This window comes from Falco cherrug, chromosome 2 (assembly GCF_023634085.1).
Source record: "Falco cherrug isolate bFalChe1 chromosome 2, bFalChe1.pri, whole genome shotgun sequence".
NCBI lineage: Eukaryota > Metazoa > Chordata > Aves > Falconiformes > Falconidae > Falco > Falco cherrug.
In genome coordinates this window covers 112,680,977-112,698,266 of record NC_073698.1, presented here as the reverse complement: position 1 = coordinate 112,698,266, position 17,290 = coordinate 112,680,977, and the positions used below count along the sequence as shown (strand labels likewise).

Sequence of the window (17,290 nt, the reverse complement as noted above, 5' to 3'; positions counted from 1 at the left end):
ACTCTAAGACATTTCTAAGATAGGATTTTCCCCCTGGATTCCCCCCCAAAAGTTAGTTTTTAATCAGATATCTGCTAATTCTAGTTCTTTTTAAAATTTTAAGTATTTGTGAAGCTCAGACGTCAGTTCTACAGACTTGCATACTCTGGGATCTCTCTGAAGCCCTGATGTTCCAAGTTAGCAAGGTGGTTTTAAGCACTACGTTTCCTGTCACTGTTCTTAATTCATCAATCTCATCCTTGAATTCCCTTTGAATGATGGGGTGAAACCATCTGGCCCTGCTGGCTTGTCACTGCTTGTTTTGCCCGTTTGTCCCACAACCTCCTCCACAGTCCATTTAAGAAAATCTTGTTCGTGAGCACCTCAGAAAAAAAGAGAATCATACTGTAATATACCCAGTTTCTTCCACAGTAAACATAGCTGTAACAAATTCATCTGGCTTCCTCTTATACCTTGATCCTCAGTTGATTCTAGAAATGTACTTGCACACTTCCCAATATATTTCAAGAAAGATTAACCATTACTGTCAATTCCTGTTGCTAGTTGCTCCTCAAAAAAAAGTTGGGTTTTTTTCCCTTTTACTTTTTCTGGTGGTTTGGCTTACTGTGTTTTCATATTTAATCTGCCAAAATCTAAGGATCTTCTCTTTTCTTTGGAAAACAACTTCAGATTTTTCAAGTATGGCTTCACTGTTTTTATTACTTTGCTGTCTTCTGTTTAGCCTCACCAATTTCTCCTTCTCAAGTGTTTCTGCTAGGTTATATGTATTGACCCTGTAGTTCTAAACTCTTTATTTTTCTAACATAGTCCTCAGGCTGCCTGGAAAGATTTAATTCTCTTAGCTGCCCCTTTTAGCTTCTTCTTAACAAGATTCTTCGGTTTTATGTAGTTCCCCTTTTTGATGTTGATTACCATATAATTGTCTAGACTTCTGTTTTTTGCCTCTAGGTGCAAACTGCAAGTAAATACATTTTAAAGAACAAGTTGAATGCAGACGGTGCTGAGAGCTCCCTCAGACTGTCACTCCCCAGGACAAGCTGACTCCATGTGGAGCATTCTAGAAATTGTATGTGTGAGGTAAGAAGATAGGCTAGGGTTGTTTGAGACCCATGGAAAGTAAAAAAAATAACCCCCAAACCAAAAAATCACAATTAAATAGCAATAATAAGGAGAAACACTGATCTGTCTCCCACGTACCTGCCTGCTACGGCCCTGCCAGGAGCCACGCTCTCGGTGCCTGTCAGCGGGCCCAGCCCTGTGGCGCCTGGGTGTCCCGCTCCTGCTGCTGGGACATCACAGCCCACCCCGCCACTGCTTCTTACTCCTTCACACAATCTTTATAATTTCTTCTTAAAAGTGCCCAGTGCAGTATTTCTAAGTAGTAATAAAAGATCATTGACAGCAACAAAACACGTGCGTGTGTACGGAAACCTGCAACGTCTTTTAAGAAGCAGGTCCACGCCATAACGTTCACTACAGAAACCTCGTGCCCACGCTGCCTGTGCAGCCGCCCTCAGCCAGGACCTTGCTGCCCGTCCCCGCGCTCACCCAGGTGCTGCACAGGGCCCGGGTGCGGAGGGTCTGTCAGGGGCCGGGGGCAGCCCCTGTGGGGAGCGGCCGGGGCTGCCCCGTGCCGGGCACAGCCGGTTCCAGCCGGCTCCAACGGCCCCAGCGCAGGGCACGGCTGGGCCCCGCAGCCGCCATGGCCGTGGGGAAACCTGCGTGAGGGAGGGGAAACGGGTCAGGGACAGCCCGGCCAGCCCGAGGGGAGGGGGTGGGGGTGATCCAGGAGACCGAGCGGGGTGCCCCTGCAGCCCCGGGAGAAGGGGCCACGCTGGAGCAGTGTGAGGAGGGAGTGTCAGGGAGGAGCTGCTAGGGATGGACCACAGCCCCCATTCCCTGTCCCCAGGAGTGGGAGATAGAGGAGCTGGGAATGAAGGAGGAAAGGTGAGCCAGGGAGGAAGGTGTGGGGTGGGGGGAAGGTGTTTTCCATTGTTGTCTTTGTTTCTCTACCACCCAACTCTGTTTTAACCGGCAAGAAATTACATCAATTTTCCCCAAGCCAAGTCTGTTTTGCCCGTGACAGTAACTGGTGAGCGTCTCCCTGCCCTTATCTCAAACCACGTCCTGTTGCGGAGGGTGCATGTGAGAGCGGCTGGGTGGGCATCTGGCAGCCAGCCATGGGCCACCCAGCACAGATGGACATGTGGCAGCTCCCCTGCAGCATGGAAGAAGATGCACAGGCAACAGTTACAGGGTCCTTTACTAAACAGTAGCCATTGTTTTCTGTGTTCCAATGTATAAACACCGAATACTCTCATCTTGTTTGTATTATTTTGATAATGAATAACCTGTGCTGCTACTCTATTGTAAAAGATTGTTCCTTCAAGCCTCTGCTGTGTAATGCACAGAAGCAGGTATGCATTCAGCTCAGTGCACACATCTGTGATGAAATTTTTTATTCAGGCCCCACCAGCTAAAATCCAGCATACTCACCACTGTCAACCAGTTAGATCGTTCCCTGACTGGGTTATCCATGATTAAGAGCCCTGAGAGGTTGCTCAACCCCTTAGCTTCTTATAGCAGGTTCTTACATGAGGGAGAAGCCTGGGAACCAGCTATGGCAGCTTTTTGGCAGTTCTTATCTCCTTGAAGTTCTGCATCCTACCAGCCTGCCTCTTTTGCTCTCCTGTGCAAGACTATAAATCACAGACTTAGTCTTTCCTCAGGTCTTAACAAGTTTGGGAAACAGTTTGCAGTGGTTTTTTATTTTGCTTAAATACTAAGCCTTGAATGTGGAAATTTCATTTCAACTAGACAAACTTTAGTCTGAGAAATCTCTGAGTTTTTCCTTGCAATAGAAAGACAAAGACTATCTAAAATGAACATCTAAATTGTAATTTACACTAATAATACATGGTGTTGATTTTTTTATTCTCTTACCTGTTTCCTGCCATGCCTGTCCGAACCACAATCCCACTTACCTTGTCATCTTCATTTGTTCCAGGGCTATGCCCACACACCAAAGAGCAGTGTTAAGTTTACATTTTCACACCTAAAAAGGTTGGTTGGATATTTTTCCTGCCTTTGTTTTCCAGCCCTTAGCAGGTGACATAATTGGCCGGATTAGTGCCACAAAATTCTTTGTGTGGAGAGATATCCACTTCCTTCCATCCATACGAATATCATATGTTTTGTAAATATGCCACCCGCTTGGCATATTTGTCAAAATATATGTCAGAATAGTACTCTCTCAGAGCAACCAAGAAAATCTGTATCAAGTGATTTCTCCCAGCAATAACTCTAGGGAAAGTAAAGAGCTTCTTCCAGAAAACAATGAAAAAAAGACCAATATGCATGCAACACTGGGAAATTCAGTGTCTCCCATTGCAGCGGAAAACTTCCACCTTTCAAAATACTTCTCCTGCGTTGTCCTGTAGCAAAGAGAACTCCTGCCAATAGGGACTATGAGTCTCAGTTTTGTGAGAAAAGGAAAATTGCCAACACATTTTACAGAAAATTTGTAAGCGAGCACTGGATTTACTGAATAGGTATATACTGCAAATGCAGCATGAGTACTAGTGCAGTATTAGGTAGGAACGTGGCAGGGACAGGCTTCAATGCTCAGTTAAAAAAAACCTTTGCAACTCACTTGTGGCTTTGCCTTTCACATATGACAGCCATTCCAAAAGTATGCCAACAGACCTTGCTGTATTGTTATCCTCCCATACTCACCCCATTTATATCCCCTTTTTAAGTTTGCACAGAGTCTGAGAATTTTTAATTTTGGAAGGATGATCAAGCAGGTTACATTTGAGTCTGTAGATTAAACCCTTTCTTCTCATGTTCATTTTCTGCACTTCATTTGCACATTAATCGTATATGAGCCTCAGCTTTGCAATGACTGGTGAACAGGCCAATACCTACACCTCCATAGTGATTCTGTGATTTCAAAAAATCTCTGATCTGAGATCTGCACACCAAGAGCTTGAGATCACAGTAAACGTACAGAATTATGTATAATAAATCAAGTCACAGAAACCTGTTTTGAGCACCTTAAAAATGGGAAAAAAATAGGTAATTGTATTTTAAGAAAAATCATATCTAATAGTCCCAGTAATCTAGGGAAGTGTGAAAAGGCATTTTTTAATTGAAAATAATGAACTGAAAAAGTTAAAATAACTGGTGAAAGTAACCAAGCAAACTATTCTCAATAGGGAAAAAACTACCAATTCCAAAATCAGTGTCCAACTTCATAAAGAGAGGTTATGTCCTCAGAAAAGGAGATGTTTTTTGAATGAAAGGACACCAAATACAAAGAAGAAAATAAATAAAAAAGAAATAATTACAAAGTCCTAATTTGGCTTTAAAGTGCCTTCCTTATGTTGTTTTTTAAATGCACACTTCTTTTCCTTTAGAAGGATGGTGTTTTACCCTGCTAGGTTACAGCATGTACATGTTTTCAGGGTACTATGTTGCTATAAATGTGGGATAAAAATGTGGATATGCAATGAGCTGGTGTTCTCCATGGCACTGCGTGTTCCAGATCACATCTGCTATACAGGGAATAAATGTTGTTTCTGTAATTGTGTAACAGAGCAGATACCATAAGGATGATTTGCACTGAAGGAGTTACACTAGCATGTCTTCTTGTGTTCTACTGCAAATGGTTGATTCAAGACTGCTGTAATTTTACCTGCACGTGTAGCTAATCTCTTACGTATAGAAACAAGCATTTAAGAGACTGGGCATCATATCCTTTCCCAATTATTTTTTTTTCTTATGTTTTAACTTCCAGTTCAGTACTCAATTAGAATTACCCATGCTGTATCTCAGTTTATCTATTACTCTATTCCATGGGCCTTTCTTCATTTTAGAATGTGTTCCCACCTAAAAGCAAGGAAAAGAATTCTTTTGAAAGGCAAATACATGCAAAATGGATTTAATGAGCACTAAAAATGCTGCATTTAGTTGTTTTTCACACTGTACTTGCTGCACCATTTTATGTGTAAACACTGCAGAAAAGGGACACTTAAAGAAGAGGAAAAGCAATTATTGAATTGAGCCTATTAGGCAATGTGATCATTTTACAGAACACTAAAGGGGAAGTTCTTAAGCACCGTGGGAGGCTTTATTGTAAAGTGTAATTTTCAGACAGGCATTAATGCTCCCATCTGTTTCTTTTTGTGTCACACTTTTTATAACACCAATTTCCTTACTCTCTGCAAAATACTGAAGAGAGGCGGAGAGGGGGGAGCATAGAAGGTCCCAGCTGCAAAAAGAAGATACAACCCTCTCAGACAGCTAGGCTGTTTAACACAAACTGAAATTTCATCTATTGAATATACATGCTGTATCTCAGCAAAAATTTTACCTGCTTCTTATGTTATCTACTACATCACACCATGACTCTACTGTGGAGGTGTAATGTCAATGAGATACTGGTGTAGGAAGTTACAAGCTGAATATTTACTTAATCCTTTAAAATAATTGGGGGTTTGGAAAGACAAACTACCTATCTGGAAAGTTTCACTAGGCAGATTTTTTCTACAATTCATATGATATTCTTTGCAAGATTTTAGAACATTTTACTGCAAATGAGCACACATTCAACACAGAATATAACAGATGCCTATTAAATCAAGGCAGGAGATATCATTAGTATGAACTCCTTCAAAATTACAATAATTTAAAAATTGGTCAACTATCCAAAGTAATTATAGCAACAATGGCAAAGTACTGGCAAATGGTGCCAAGTTTGGCTTCAACAGAGATTTGGGCTGGCATCAGTGACTATTAACTAGAATTTTTTTAAAAATTAACTGGGCATAAGAATCGGATACTGAAAAGGCTCTCTGTTATTAACAGTTATGTATATTCCGATCTGCCACATTTCTGTCACGTGCTATGTGATCAGTCTGTGTTGCACATGATAAACTTTCTCTTTACCTTCCAGGCTGAAAGAGCTTGAAATGTAGTGTTTCATATTGGCAAAGCTTTCTTTATATATACACTGCTGCCTATGTGGGTGGAGAATCTGGATTCTTAACCTACAAATCTGGTTGATGATAAGACCTTTCTATGTGGTTGACAATAACCATGGGATACAGAGTGATTAACATTAGCTGACATGGATTATATGCCATCAGATCAAGTGAACAGTAGGTTGGTTTTGAGTTAACAATCACCTACTCAAAAATAATCAGTTCCTCTTGGAGAAATGGAGGTTCACAATTCTCCAGACAGAAAAGAATATTGACAGACCCTAAATGGGATAAAGATAAAGAGATGAAAAAGCGTTGTTTAAAAAAAAGGAAGAAACTTTTCAAGGAATTAGAACAAGGCAGGAGAGACAGACAGGACAGAGATACATACTGTATTTGTAGGAGACAGGCTCTATCTAATTGCCGAACAAGCCAAATTCAAAGAAAGACAACTTGGAATAGACAGAGAGCAAGGCAAAAGACAGGAATAGGAGAGCCTGAGCTATCCTGAGACCTGTTCCCCTGTGACAAGGAACACAGGGCTGAGAACTGTGAGGAGGGGTCCTTACCTTTGTACAAGTCTACACACACAGATACAATACTTTGTCCTGTACATGTAAGCATTTGTTCAAGAATTTATTTACAGAATCTTGCCCAAAGCTGTGTGACGTGTCCCTGGAAACTTAACTGTAAACTCAGAGTGCTCAGAAAGCATGAATCTGATAAAAAAGATACTTCATTTACTGACAGGTATCGGAGGTCAATGGGATCAAGGTGAAGGATGCGAGGGAGACTGCCAGTTTGTTAAATGCATAGCACTTACGACAAAATTCAAACCATCTACCTTTCTGCTAAGAAAAAGGTTGTCCAGATCTAAACATAAAACAGTGGAACTCCAATATCTAACTTCCTTTCTTTTTTTCTTTTCACCTACTTGATTTCAGTTTTAGGTGGTCCTTTCCAGAGAAACTTGGAAATAGACTCTTACAATACAGGTTTTCTTATGAACAAATATGTATGAAGCTTAAGGGAGAAATACTTTGGTATCACATTCATGTTTTGCTAGAGTAATATTTCATCCTGGATATGGACAAATTCACCCAATTTTCCAAATCATTAATATTTATTGATACTGCCTGAGCATCCAGCTTGGTCTGTGGATTCATTCTGCAAGGTGATTTATAAACACAGAAACATGCATGCTTTTCCAGATTCATTATGATAATTCATACAGGCGGAGTTGATACTAGCATTCCTTTCTAGGCTGCTAGGTATTCATGGCACAATCCAGATAGTATTCTGCAGTGAATAAAATTTATGCAGAAAATGAGATAATTTCTTACAGAACTTCCATGTCACCTGCTAGAAAAGCTGGGAAGTGTATCATGTCAAAGTAGGAAAGAAAGAATTGTACATGGACAAAAAGCTGGCCATTAGACTAATGATTCAGAATCTAAACCTGCCATTATGATGTAGTTTCAAAGCATTATTGGCACACTACTTACATCAAAATGGTAACAGCTGAATGTCAAGTGGGTTTCCACAATTTTCTCTGCTAGTTCTGATTTCACTCTCCAGCACAGATTTGTAGACATGCTAAGAACTCACTGTTGCAATTCAAACCAATGATGAGCTATCTTCTGAGTGTGATGCTATGTCACATCAAATACTCTTGGGAAAATGGGGACTGTGTTCAATATTAGACCTAAAATGTACGTGATCTATTTGTCAATTTTGATCTTAGAATTCTTTTTCTGCTTCAGTTCCCAGCTGTAAATTTGAGGCAATCGAATACCCTAATTGTCCTCAGGTGTGATAAAAATAAACATTTAAATATTTGCCAAGCCCTGAGATACTAGGGGGAAGAAAAATATGAACACCTGTGAAGAAATTATTTTAATTCTGTATTCTGAGGGCATGAATCAAATAAGACCTGAGTCAGACAGATCATTCATAGCTACCATTCATAATTACTATTCCACTGAAGGAGTCAGCAATCCTCTTGAAAAGCTATATCCTTCCCACAATGCCACAGTTTTCAGGGAGCAAAGTATTATGATATTTCTCACCGTATAGTGAAAATCAGGCAATCCAAATGTGTCCCTTTAGCGTTTCTCAAAATACCTTTCTTAGGTTCAGAGGCCTTTCCACTTTGAATTGGTTTGAACTAAGGTAACTGTTCAGAGGAAGGAAGAGATTTTCTACTCTTTTCTTTATAATACATTTTAGCCTTGAGCTTGTGACAAAACGATTCATGGAATAAATGTTTCTATCATTTTCTCACTACCAAACGTGAAAACTCTTAAGAAATGACACAGGATGTGTAGATAAAGAAGACAGTGTATGCTGTTTACCTTGACTTCAGCAAGCTTTTGGTCACTGTCTCCAGTGGTATTCTTTGTATCTAGGCTGGTGTGTTACGGTTCTTCTGGATGTGTGTACTACTCAACAGGTGAAAAACAGGCTGGACCATTGATTGGGTTGAAGGGACACTGCCTGGTGAGTGGTCACAAGCAGACTTCTTCAAGAGCCTGTCCTGGGTCGTGTCCTGTTTTACTGTTTAATATCAAAGAGCAGGTTGAGGTGGTAGAATTTCTTCTCATTAAGTTGGTTGTTTACACCAAATCTCTACTGTACTGAGTATACCTGGAGGGAAGGCCACTATTCAGGGAGGCCTCCACAGGCTGGGGGAATGGGCCAACAGCTCCCTTATGTGAGGCAGGGGAATTCAGCAAGGATGGATGCAAAATCCAGCATCTAAGCTGAGAAGGACCTGGTGATCCTGCCTGACAGTAGGCTAAACATGAGCCAGTATGAGGGCCGGCTCCGCTGCTTTCAGGTGACTGAACTTTAGCTAACTCTCTTCACTAAGTTTTCTCTTATCACCTGGAGCCCTGTGAGGTCCTTCTCAAATGAAACAGTCACTCGCTGGGGTCGCCGACAGAGTGATGTTGTATGTATCTCTGTTATCATTAGTATTTATTTCCATCAGCATTTGCAAAATGTTTGTCTCAACGGAGTCTTCTTTAAATAGATACTAGAAAGGACAGAACTTTCTGTGGTGATACCATACATGTAGTTTACAACAGCTTTATTGTGCAAGCTTTATTATTTGGTGTGCCCTCATTTCTGAAAGGGATCAATCAATTTTTCTGATATTAAAATGTGTATTTGGCTATACTTTATATTACTGGGTACATACAACATTAGTGTTTATTATTAATTGTGCTTTTCTCTACAGCTTTTTCATGACCTTAAGAATAAAGTTATTCTAATGAAGGATGCATACATGAGTGTTCTCCTGAAAAAAACACCCTTCCTATTTATTTCAAACAAGGCCAAATATTCACTTTACATTAGGCAACCAACTATACTATGATTCCCCTGAGCTGTATGGAAATGGAAAGATTTCTCTACAGCACACAGGAGACAGCCAACTCTCCCTGTTTCCTGTGCCCTAATTATTCCATTACATTTTTACATCCTTTCTGCTGAAATGACACTGACTTAAAAAAACCCCACATATTTCATGCATGCTTTGGTAAAAGCGCTGACTAAGAATATTAAAAAATGAATCTTTCTTTCATTATGGGGCAGTTTTTGAGTTCACTTTTGGAGCACTTTTGAGTCATGAGACTGTACTGTTAAGCCAACACAGTGTATAGAAGCTACAACTTGCAATATGAAAACACTGACTTTTAAAATCTTTTGTAAGCACAGATGACTGTAAATTATCATTTTGTTCTTTGCTTTTTATTTTTTACAGCCGTCTATTTTAAAATATTCAAAATACTGTCAGGCAATATGACTTCAGAAAAATATAGACTTTGCATGTGATTTCATAAAAAGAATGTCTATGATTTCTGAAGCTCAATTAGATTTCCTTATTTGGAAAATAAACAAAGCCTAGGCAAAACTATATTATGCTAAATAAGAAAGAAATTAAAAAGAGCCACTGACACCTTACAGACATGTTGGGCAAGTTCATTAACCAAAATGTTTTAGCCTGACAACTGTCCAAGGATCTAGCCAAAAATATTGAAAAACACAAAATAGCTCTAAGGATTGTAAAGACAAGATATTAGGTTCAATTTAGTTTGAAACTATACAACAGTATCTCCAAAAGAGGAATGCTATTGAATAGTGATGTCAGCAACAGGGTGTCCTGACCTAAGTTATGCAGAGAAATGGCTAAATACTTCTTAAACTACAATTTAAAAAAAGAAACCTGGACACCAATATTATTAAAATTGCCAGTGTGAACAAGGCAGAGACTGAGTCTTGCATAAGAAAAGACTCTGCCACAAACACACGTAGTAGAATTTTTCCAAATGAAAAGACAGGGTAAGTGTGTTCTAGCTTTAGCCTCATTCTGTTTTCCCTTTTGGGGAAAAAATTACTCTGCAGCAACTATTAAGTATCATGAATGTCACCACAGCCACAACCTGGCTTCATTCTTTCTCCATTTTCATCTCAAATGTCATTTTGAAACTTGTGAAAATTGCTCTGGGATACAAGAGAAATGTACCTATAAGGAAGTGTTCATTTACTGGTATGATTCACGGTTGCCTATAGGAAACTGGAGAGACTGTTGTAACTGTGACGTGAAGTTGTCAGTGTATAGAAATTAACCCATGTTGTGTAAATGGCTATGAAGGACCATGGCTGTCTCTGAGCTCTCCATGAAGTCCACAGTTCATCACTTATCTTGTGACACTGACGCATTTGGGCTCTGTGGACCTCTCCGATTTCTCTCCCTCTACAAGCCAGAAGGTAATCATAATGTAGGTTGGGAGCATGACATTACTGTTTCTCATGCTAAGCAACTGCAAACTGCTCCCAGGAGGATGCCTATTTATTACTGGCTCTGCGCCGTGAAAGACTGACCTAATGAAGCAATACAGAGCAGCTGATGTTGGCAGTTCTTGTGGCATGGACAATTAGAGGTGAATTTATTGGCAAAATATTTGTGTCCCAAAGGCTACCACATACAGGTGCCCTGCCTTGATAATTCACTGGTGTGGAGTTTTTATTTGGCTGCCCTTTCAAAACAATATGTAAGGTTTGCATTTGAATCCATCAAGGATGCAACTGAGTTTTGTTTAAAAAAAAAAACTGGTAAACACCTCAGTTGAAGCTCCATTTTAATTGATTTAACTAGTGTCTCCTAAGGGTGACATATAATGTATATCTACAATATTATGTGTACCAAACAGATTATATTGTGTATGTCAAGCAAAAACATACCACTATTATTGGGCTTTTTACTGTCTTCAGAAATGACTAAAAAACACAGGGCTCTCAAGCAAAATCTAAGATCTGAGAGGATTAATTGTCTCTTTTTTTAACAGAGTCTAATGCCTTTGGCATGTGATCAAATTGATTGCCCATTTTCAATGAAGAGTATGAAAATGTGGTTATATGATGTAGACAAAGAGCAAGATATATCTCATAGAAACTAAACACAGAATTTCATATAGATGTCTATATTTAGATATCTGTATTTGCTATCCCAAAATATAAATGTAGATATCTGACTGAATTAACTGTATAAACTCCATGTAGATAGCAGAGAGAAAGTAACAGAGGTATGATCCAGTCTGGCTTTCTTCTGTAATTGTCTAATGTAGAGCAGACCAGTCATGTCATAACAGTGCCCATATCTCTCCACTCAATGCAAAGGGAAGCCCAAGGGAGAAGCTCAGATCTAAATATCTACTGTGCAGATATTTAAAGGCAGTTGAAATGACTCCCATACACTCAGAAAATGAAAAGCACCATGCCTCCTTGTGTAATACTCAGAGGCAGGTGAAACCATTGGAGGACTAGAACCCCTCTTTGGTATTATACATCCACATACCGATTACATCCATCTGTCAAACCCTCCAGCTGTCTCACAAAACTAAAAAGAACAAAAAGAAGAAATCAACCCATAACCTCCAGATTTTCTTGTTATCTAATGACTCCAAATGTGAAGGACCAAACAGCACCCCCTCCCCAACAAACAGCAGGTAATTAAGAATATAAAACTACATAATGACTGCTTTACTTCTAATCTGTATCCCTACAGTGAATGTTAGATGAATAATGAAAATCAAGCACCTGGGGCTAGAATGCCTGTAGTCTTTATTTGCCAAAGACAGCACTTGGCATGTTGCTGTCACCTGGTAAGTCATGAGGAAAACACTGCAACAGGGAAAATCCTAAATACCACCTAGCCAACAGTGCATTCAGGGCAATCAGGGCTGACCTCTTTCCTAAAATTAAGCACTTGCACATCCTCTGCTGAATTTGAAAATAATGGGGAAACAGACTCTGTACCTCCTGATACCTAGGGGGATGCTCAAAGGCTATTAAGTAAATGGGTAATTGCTTCTTTTTCAAGTATATTATAAAAGCAAGAGATAGCTTGCAACTAATTTTTGTGAGTTACATACAGAGGTATCTATCTCAGAAACCCCTATTACTTCAGCTGTGCATAGGTACACAGAAGCCCAATTGCATTGGGCACATTTAAGACTAATTGGATGGACCCCCAGTGTTCTGGTCTCAAGCAGGGTAAAAGCATGATCTAGATGTGAGTTGCTCAGCCCAGTCAAGATTTGGATGGAGGAGTTGCTTTAAAATGATACAGGCATATAACACACAAAAAAGAAAAGTACTTATGGAGTTTAGATGATGCCAGAGTAAATTCAGAAGGGCTTTTCAAAATAGAAACTTTGGACTTCAGTGCCTGACTTGACCTAAATCTGACTTCAGGTTCCTACATTAAGCAATTCCATGAAGTCACTAAAGGTACACCAGGGAGAAATTCAGTCCTAAGTGACGTGATTTCTGGCATGTAATTTGCACCTTTTCTAGAACAAAAATATTATTGCACTATCATTTTCCAGACTGTTCTAAAGCTGTGTATCAAAACTCCATATAGCATTATATATTAATATTTTGAGCAGAAGGTCAGTAGTTAAACAACTTGATTCTTATTAACTTAATATTAAGCAATTGGATTTTTTATGTATCTTTATGGGTAAATATATAGCACCTCATATGAGAAGATGCTGTTTTAAAGAGTGAAGTCTATTTAGATAGTAGATTCTGTGCAAGAGTTAATCTCTCCAGATCTGCCTTTAAAAAATATTGCTATCAGAGATGTTAATTTCCCAGTAAAATGATTTATATTCTTAAAGCAGGCTACATATTTTCAAATTCTGGTAGAAACAGGCAGCCAACTTGCACATATCATTAAACTTCAAATTCCCCTGTAAATGACAGCCAAAGCATCCAGAAAGTTCAATATATTTTCCCTGAGGCTAGTTGATGTAGGAAGATTTTCATGAGACATTTTCTCTTCTATCATCAGTTCAATGATGTAAACAGTGACTGATTAAGCCTGCACTCCTTTCAGGTTGATAAACCTGACTGGAAAAAAAAAAAAAAAAATCTCACAGCTGGAATCCTTCCTGAAAACTAAAATAGATAACAAAGTAAAAGACCAATCCTCTACAGACACTTAATGAAGACAGGCTTCAAGGGGTTTTCTATACCAGAGATTACTTTACACCCTAGGACGAGACAAAACCAGTAGTTTTCTGCAGCTGAAGACTGCAATCACAGCAGAATAAGGAAAATGCAAAAACATATTACTTGTTAAATCACTTACACAGGTTTTCCTTTGGATTCACAAGTCAAAATTATAGATTGTCCTTCTTCAGGCCATGAATTGGAAGAAATGATTTTAACTAAAGGTGTATCTAGAAAGAAAAAAAATAGACATCTTGTTGATATACACAAAAAAGATTTATTATCTAAGAGTACATTCTTCTCCATTTACAAAAGACTATACCATAGATTTAATTTACACCTGGAGATGCTTTTATATGGAGCCTTGTGCAATTTTCATTGTCTACAGCATGGCAATAAAAATGACCCATGGAACTAAACCAGTAACTTTTATATCCCAAGGAAACACAGATAGAAAGCATGTGTATACTCAGAGGAAATAACTTTTTTCTTTCTGTATTCAATGCAAATACTCCATATTACTATTCCAAAATCTGATACCTAACAATAAAATAAAAAATATTGAGAATGCATAAGCAGTACTGTGTGCAATTGTTTCTTTATCTATTTATAGGTTGATATGATGGAATGCTGCTATTAGAGGAATGAATGCAATAATATACATTTGAATAAGAACACTTTTATTGTTGCAGAAGCTTGAAACCCATAATAAGAAAGCTACAATGGGCTTTCAGATAAAATACCTTGTTACAAGCATTTCACAGGTTATTATTTCCAAAATGCAATAATGCTCCCCCTATAAAAGAACATTCTCTTTTTTTAAAACAAAATTTACAAAAAGAATGTTTTAAATATCTGCAAAAAGCACTATATAAAAGTCTGCAATCTGCCCTGAAAATGTAAAAGTATTATTACTACATATTGGAATTAACTTTATAGTTTTAATTGCAAAAAAGATATACAATGTAGCTACTGTGAATTCATGCAAAATAAACATTTGCAGTAGATATTTAACTTTTAAAAATTTTTTCCAGCTGGCTTGCAAGGATACATTCTCATAATCAAAGTATTTTACATGAGTAAAATCTCCTCTTACAAGGAAAAAAAAGACCATAAAGAAAGAAACATCTTTTTCCTTAGGAAACATATTTTTCCTTAGGAAAAGGAAGAAAGAGTTCATAGTCACAGTGAGGAAAATTTTCAGACTCAATAGGAAAATACCAATTTTTGTTTCCTCCTCAGTTTCCTAACACAAAACACGCATCTTCACCTATGGCACAAGAAATCCTTTAACCTGCAAATCTAGGGTATCTAAGTTTTGTCTCATCCAATCATTAGCAGTGAGGTAGCAGTGACAACACAGATATCCTATTATCAAGCAAATGTGAAAGTACGTGACAATATGACCCTACACAATCAAATGGAAAAAATTATATACTGTAACAATATAATTTCTTACTGAGACGCTAATAGTCCTGTTGAACGCTAAATGACATATGAAAAACTGAAAAAGTCAGAAGTGTTTTTCTAAGGTTGATTTTTATTTTTTTGGCATATCATAATGTATCAACATGGCACAAGACAAGAAAAGGGGAAGGCTTAGTGCAGGCTTGTCATAATTCCACTGAAAGCATTGTCAGCATCATTTAGCTTTCAGTACAGCTGCGCTAACTGTACACCAGCAGCAAATCTGTTCCACAAGTTCCTATTTCTAAGGACCCTGCAAACTATTATGCAGGTGCCTAATCCTTTGGAGGTCGTGCTGGTGTTTCCTTCATTTTTAGCACATGCTTAAGGCACTGACCTCAAGTGCCTTAATAAATCAGGTCATCGAGTACTTCTGTGATTTCAGTGGTGCTATTGAAGATTAATAAATTACTCTCTTGACTATACATTAAACCAGAGGAAAAAATTAGTGTCAGTTAGGAATACATGAAGAATTTAACTGAGGGAGGGAGACAACTAATGCAATGAGATCAAGAGGTTTCCAGAGAAATACGAAAAAGAGCTAAACTTTGATGGAGGTAATCATGATAGCCACAGGTTAAGAAAGAAATTAAAGGCTCACGTAGCTAGCACTACTGGTTTATATATTTCAGAAATTATCAGCATTTTATGCATTACTGTAAATGACCCATGTAAAAGAAGGGGCCTTCAGACAATTAAGCTTTGATTTGCATGGATCAATGCAATGCTGTTTCCCTCGGCTTGAAGTGCCCAATCTACTTATTTAATGCCCCAGACAGCTCTCTGTTCTCCGTGCACTTCTAAACAGAGCTTAATAACACAGAATAAGAAAGGTCTTATATTTATGTTTCACTCTTTAATGCACAATAAAGTAGTGTAGGAAAAATACTCCCTTGTGGTTTTCCTTACTAATTGACTTGTACAGTAACTGCTTGTTTCTTTAGAATAGGAAACATAGGGTTTAATTCAATATATAGTTTTTAGGGAAGCTTACAATTGACATTTTTTGTATTTTATTAATAGTCCCTTTTCAAAAACTAGTTGATATTCTATTTTGGGTGCTTCATTCTCAGTGTTATTGTTTCCACTTCATTTTTGTGCTGTACTTGATTCCTCTCTAGAATTAAAGTGTACACTTAGAAGGTGAAAACTTTTAAGAGAAACTTGCCCTCCCATTTAACGTTCACATCAGTATTTAAAATGAGATGAAATCTTTAGAATAATTGCATCAAAACGAACCTAAATATGTTATTTTAAGAAAGATAATAAACCCCTGCTGCCTGATATTTTTCCAGAACACAAAAAGCTATTACAAAATACTACCTTCTGCTACGACTGTTCATTTTTGAAGAATTTGACAAGTATATATGTACTCTATCAATACTGTGAGCTTTCACCTGTCACACTCAGAAGTATTACTCATAACAACTGGAACATCACCTGATCTCCAGCAAACACCACCACTGCTAGGAAACAAAGTCTAAAGAAAGAAAAACATATAAAGAACAGTAATACAGTAAGAGGGGTTGATTTATTATCAGATATGCTCATCAGCTTGTTATAAGTAAAGTAGGTATGTCTAAAAAATCTCTACTTTTACAACCAAAACAAACAAAAGGAGTAGGATCCAGGGGTGTATTGTGAGTCAGATCTTCTGTTGGTCCTCCTCTAAAGACAGTAGAACTATAGCAATTTACATCAGTTAAACTTACGGTACTATAACAATTTGCATCTTTTTAAGGATTTGGCCCAGTAATTTCATGGTAATAAAATACTGTAGAACAGTATTTCAAGCAGAATTCTTATGAATGACAGACTTGTCACTAAAATTTCTTTACAATACCCACAAATATACCCTTATCCTGAGCTCTAAGGACATTATGGAGAAGATACATATTTCAAAAAGAATAGGCATGTGTTAAGTCCAATCAAAACCAAAAAGAAACCCCTCCCACCTACGCAGTGGTTTCTGTGAGTGTAGGTATTAGAGCAAGCCTTCACAGTAAAACACACTGGTTTCAGTACCCAGTGACTTATTTGTTTACATGCATCTCCAACAGTGTGAGAGCTCTTTGGCCCTCTAGTAATGAGGTTCTTACGAGCTGCAACTGACAGCACCAGCCTGAACTGAGATTCAAACATGTCTTTAGACACATAGCAAGACATCTTCTACACCTCCTATGCCAGGAATCTACTTTTTTTTTTGCTGGAAATAATAGCTTAACAGCACTTACAGACAAAAACTATGGCATGGGGTTTTTTCATATATCCTTTCCTGTTTCAGCAGACCAAAGGAAAAAGCTCCACTGAGTGACTTT

The 17,290-nt window shown here is 38.2% G+C and overlaps 1 protein-coding gene across 3 annotated transcripts in view; it reads right to left on the bottom strand.

Moving 5' to 3' along the window:
* CADM2 (cell adhesion molecule 2) overlaps positions 1–17,290 on the bottom strand; it is a 670,542-nt gene that overhangs the window by 87,684 nt on the left and 565,568 nt on the right. For all 3 annotated transcript variants that reach the window (XM_055702988.1, XM_055702990.1, XM_055702989.1), the window contains one exon: positions 13,645–13,735. In XM_055702988.1, coding sequence (XP_055558963.1) covers positions 13,645–13,735 — 91 coding nt within the window. The remainder of the gene's footprint in view (positions 1–13,644; positions 13,736–17,290) is intronic.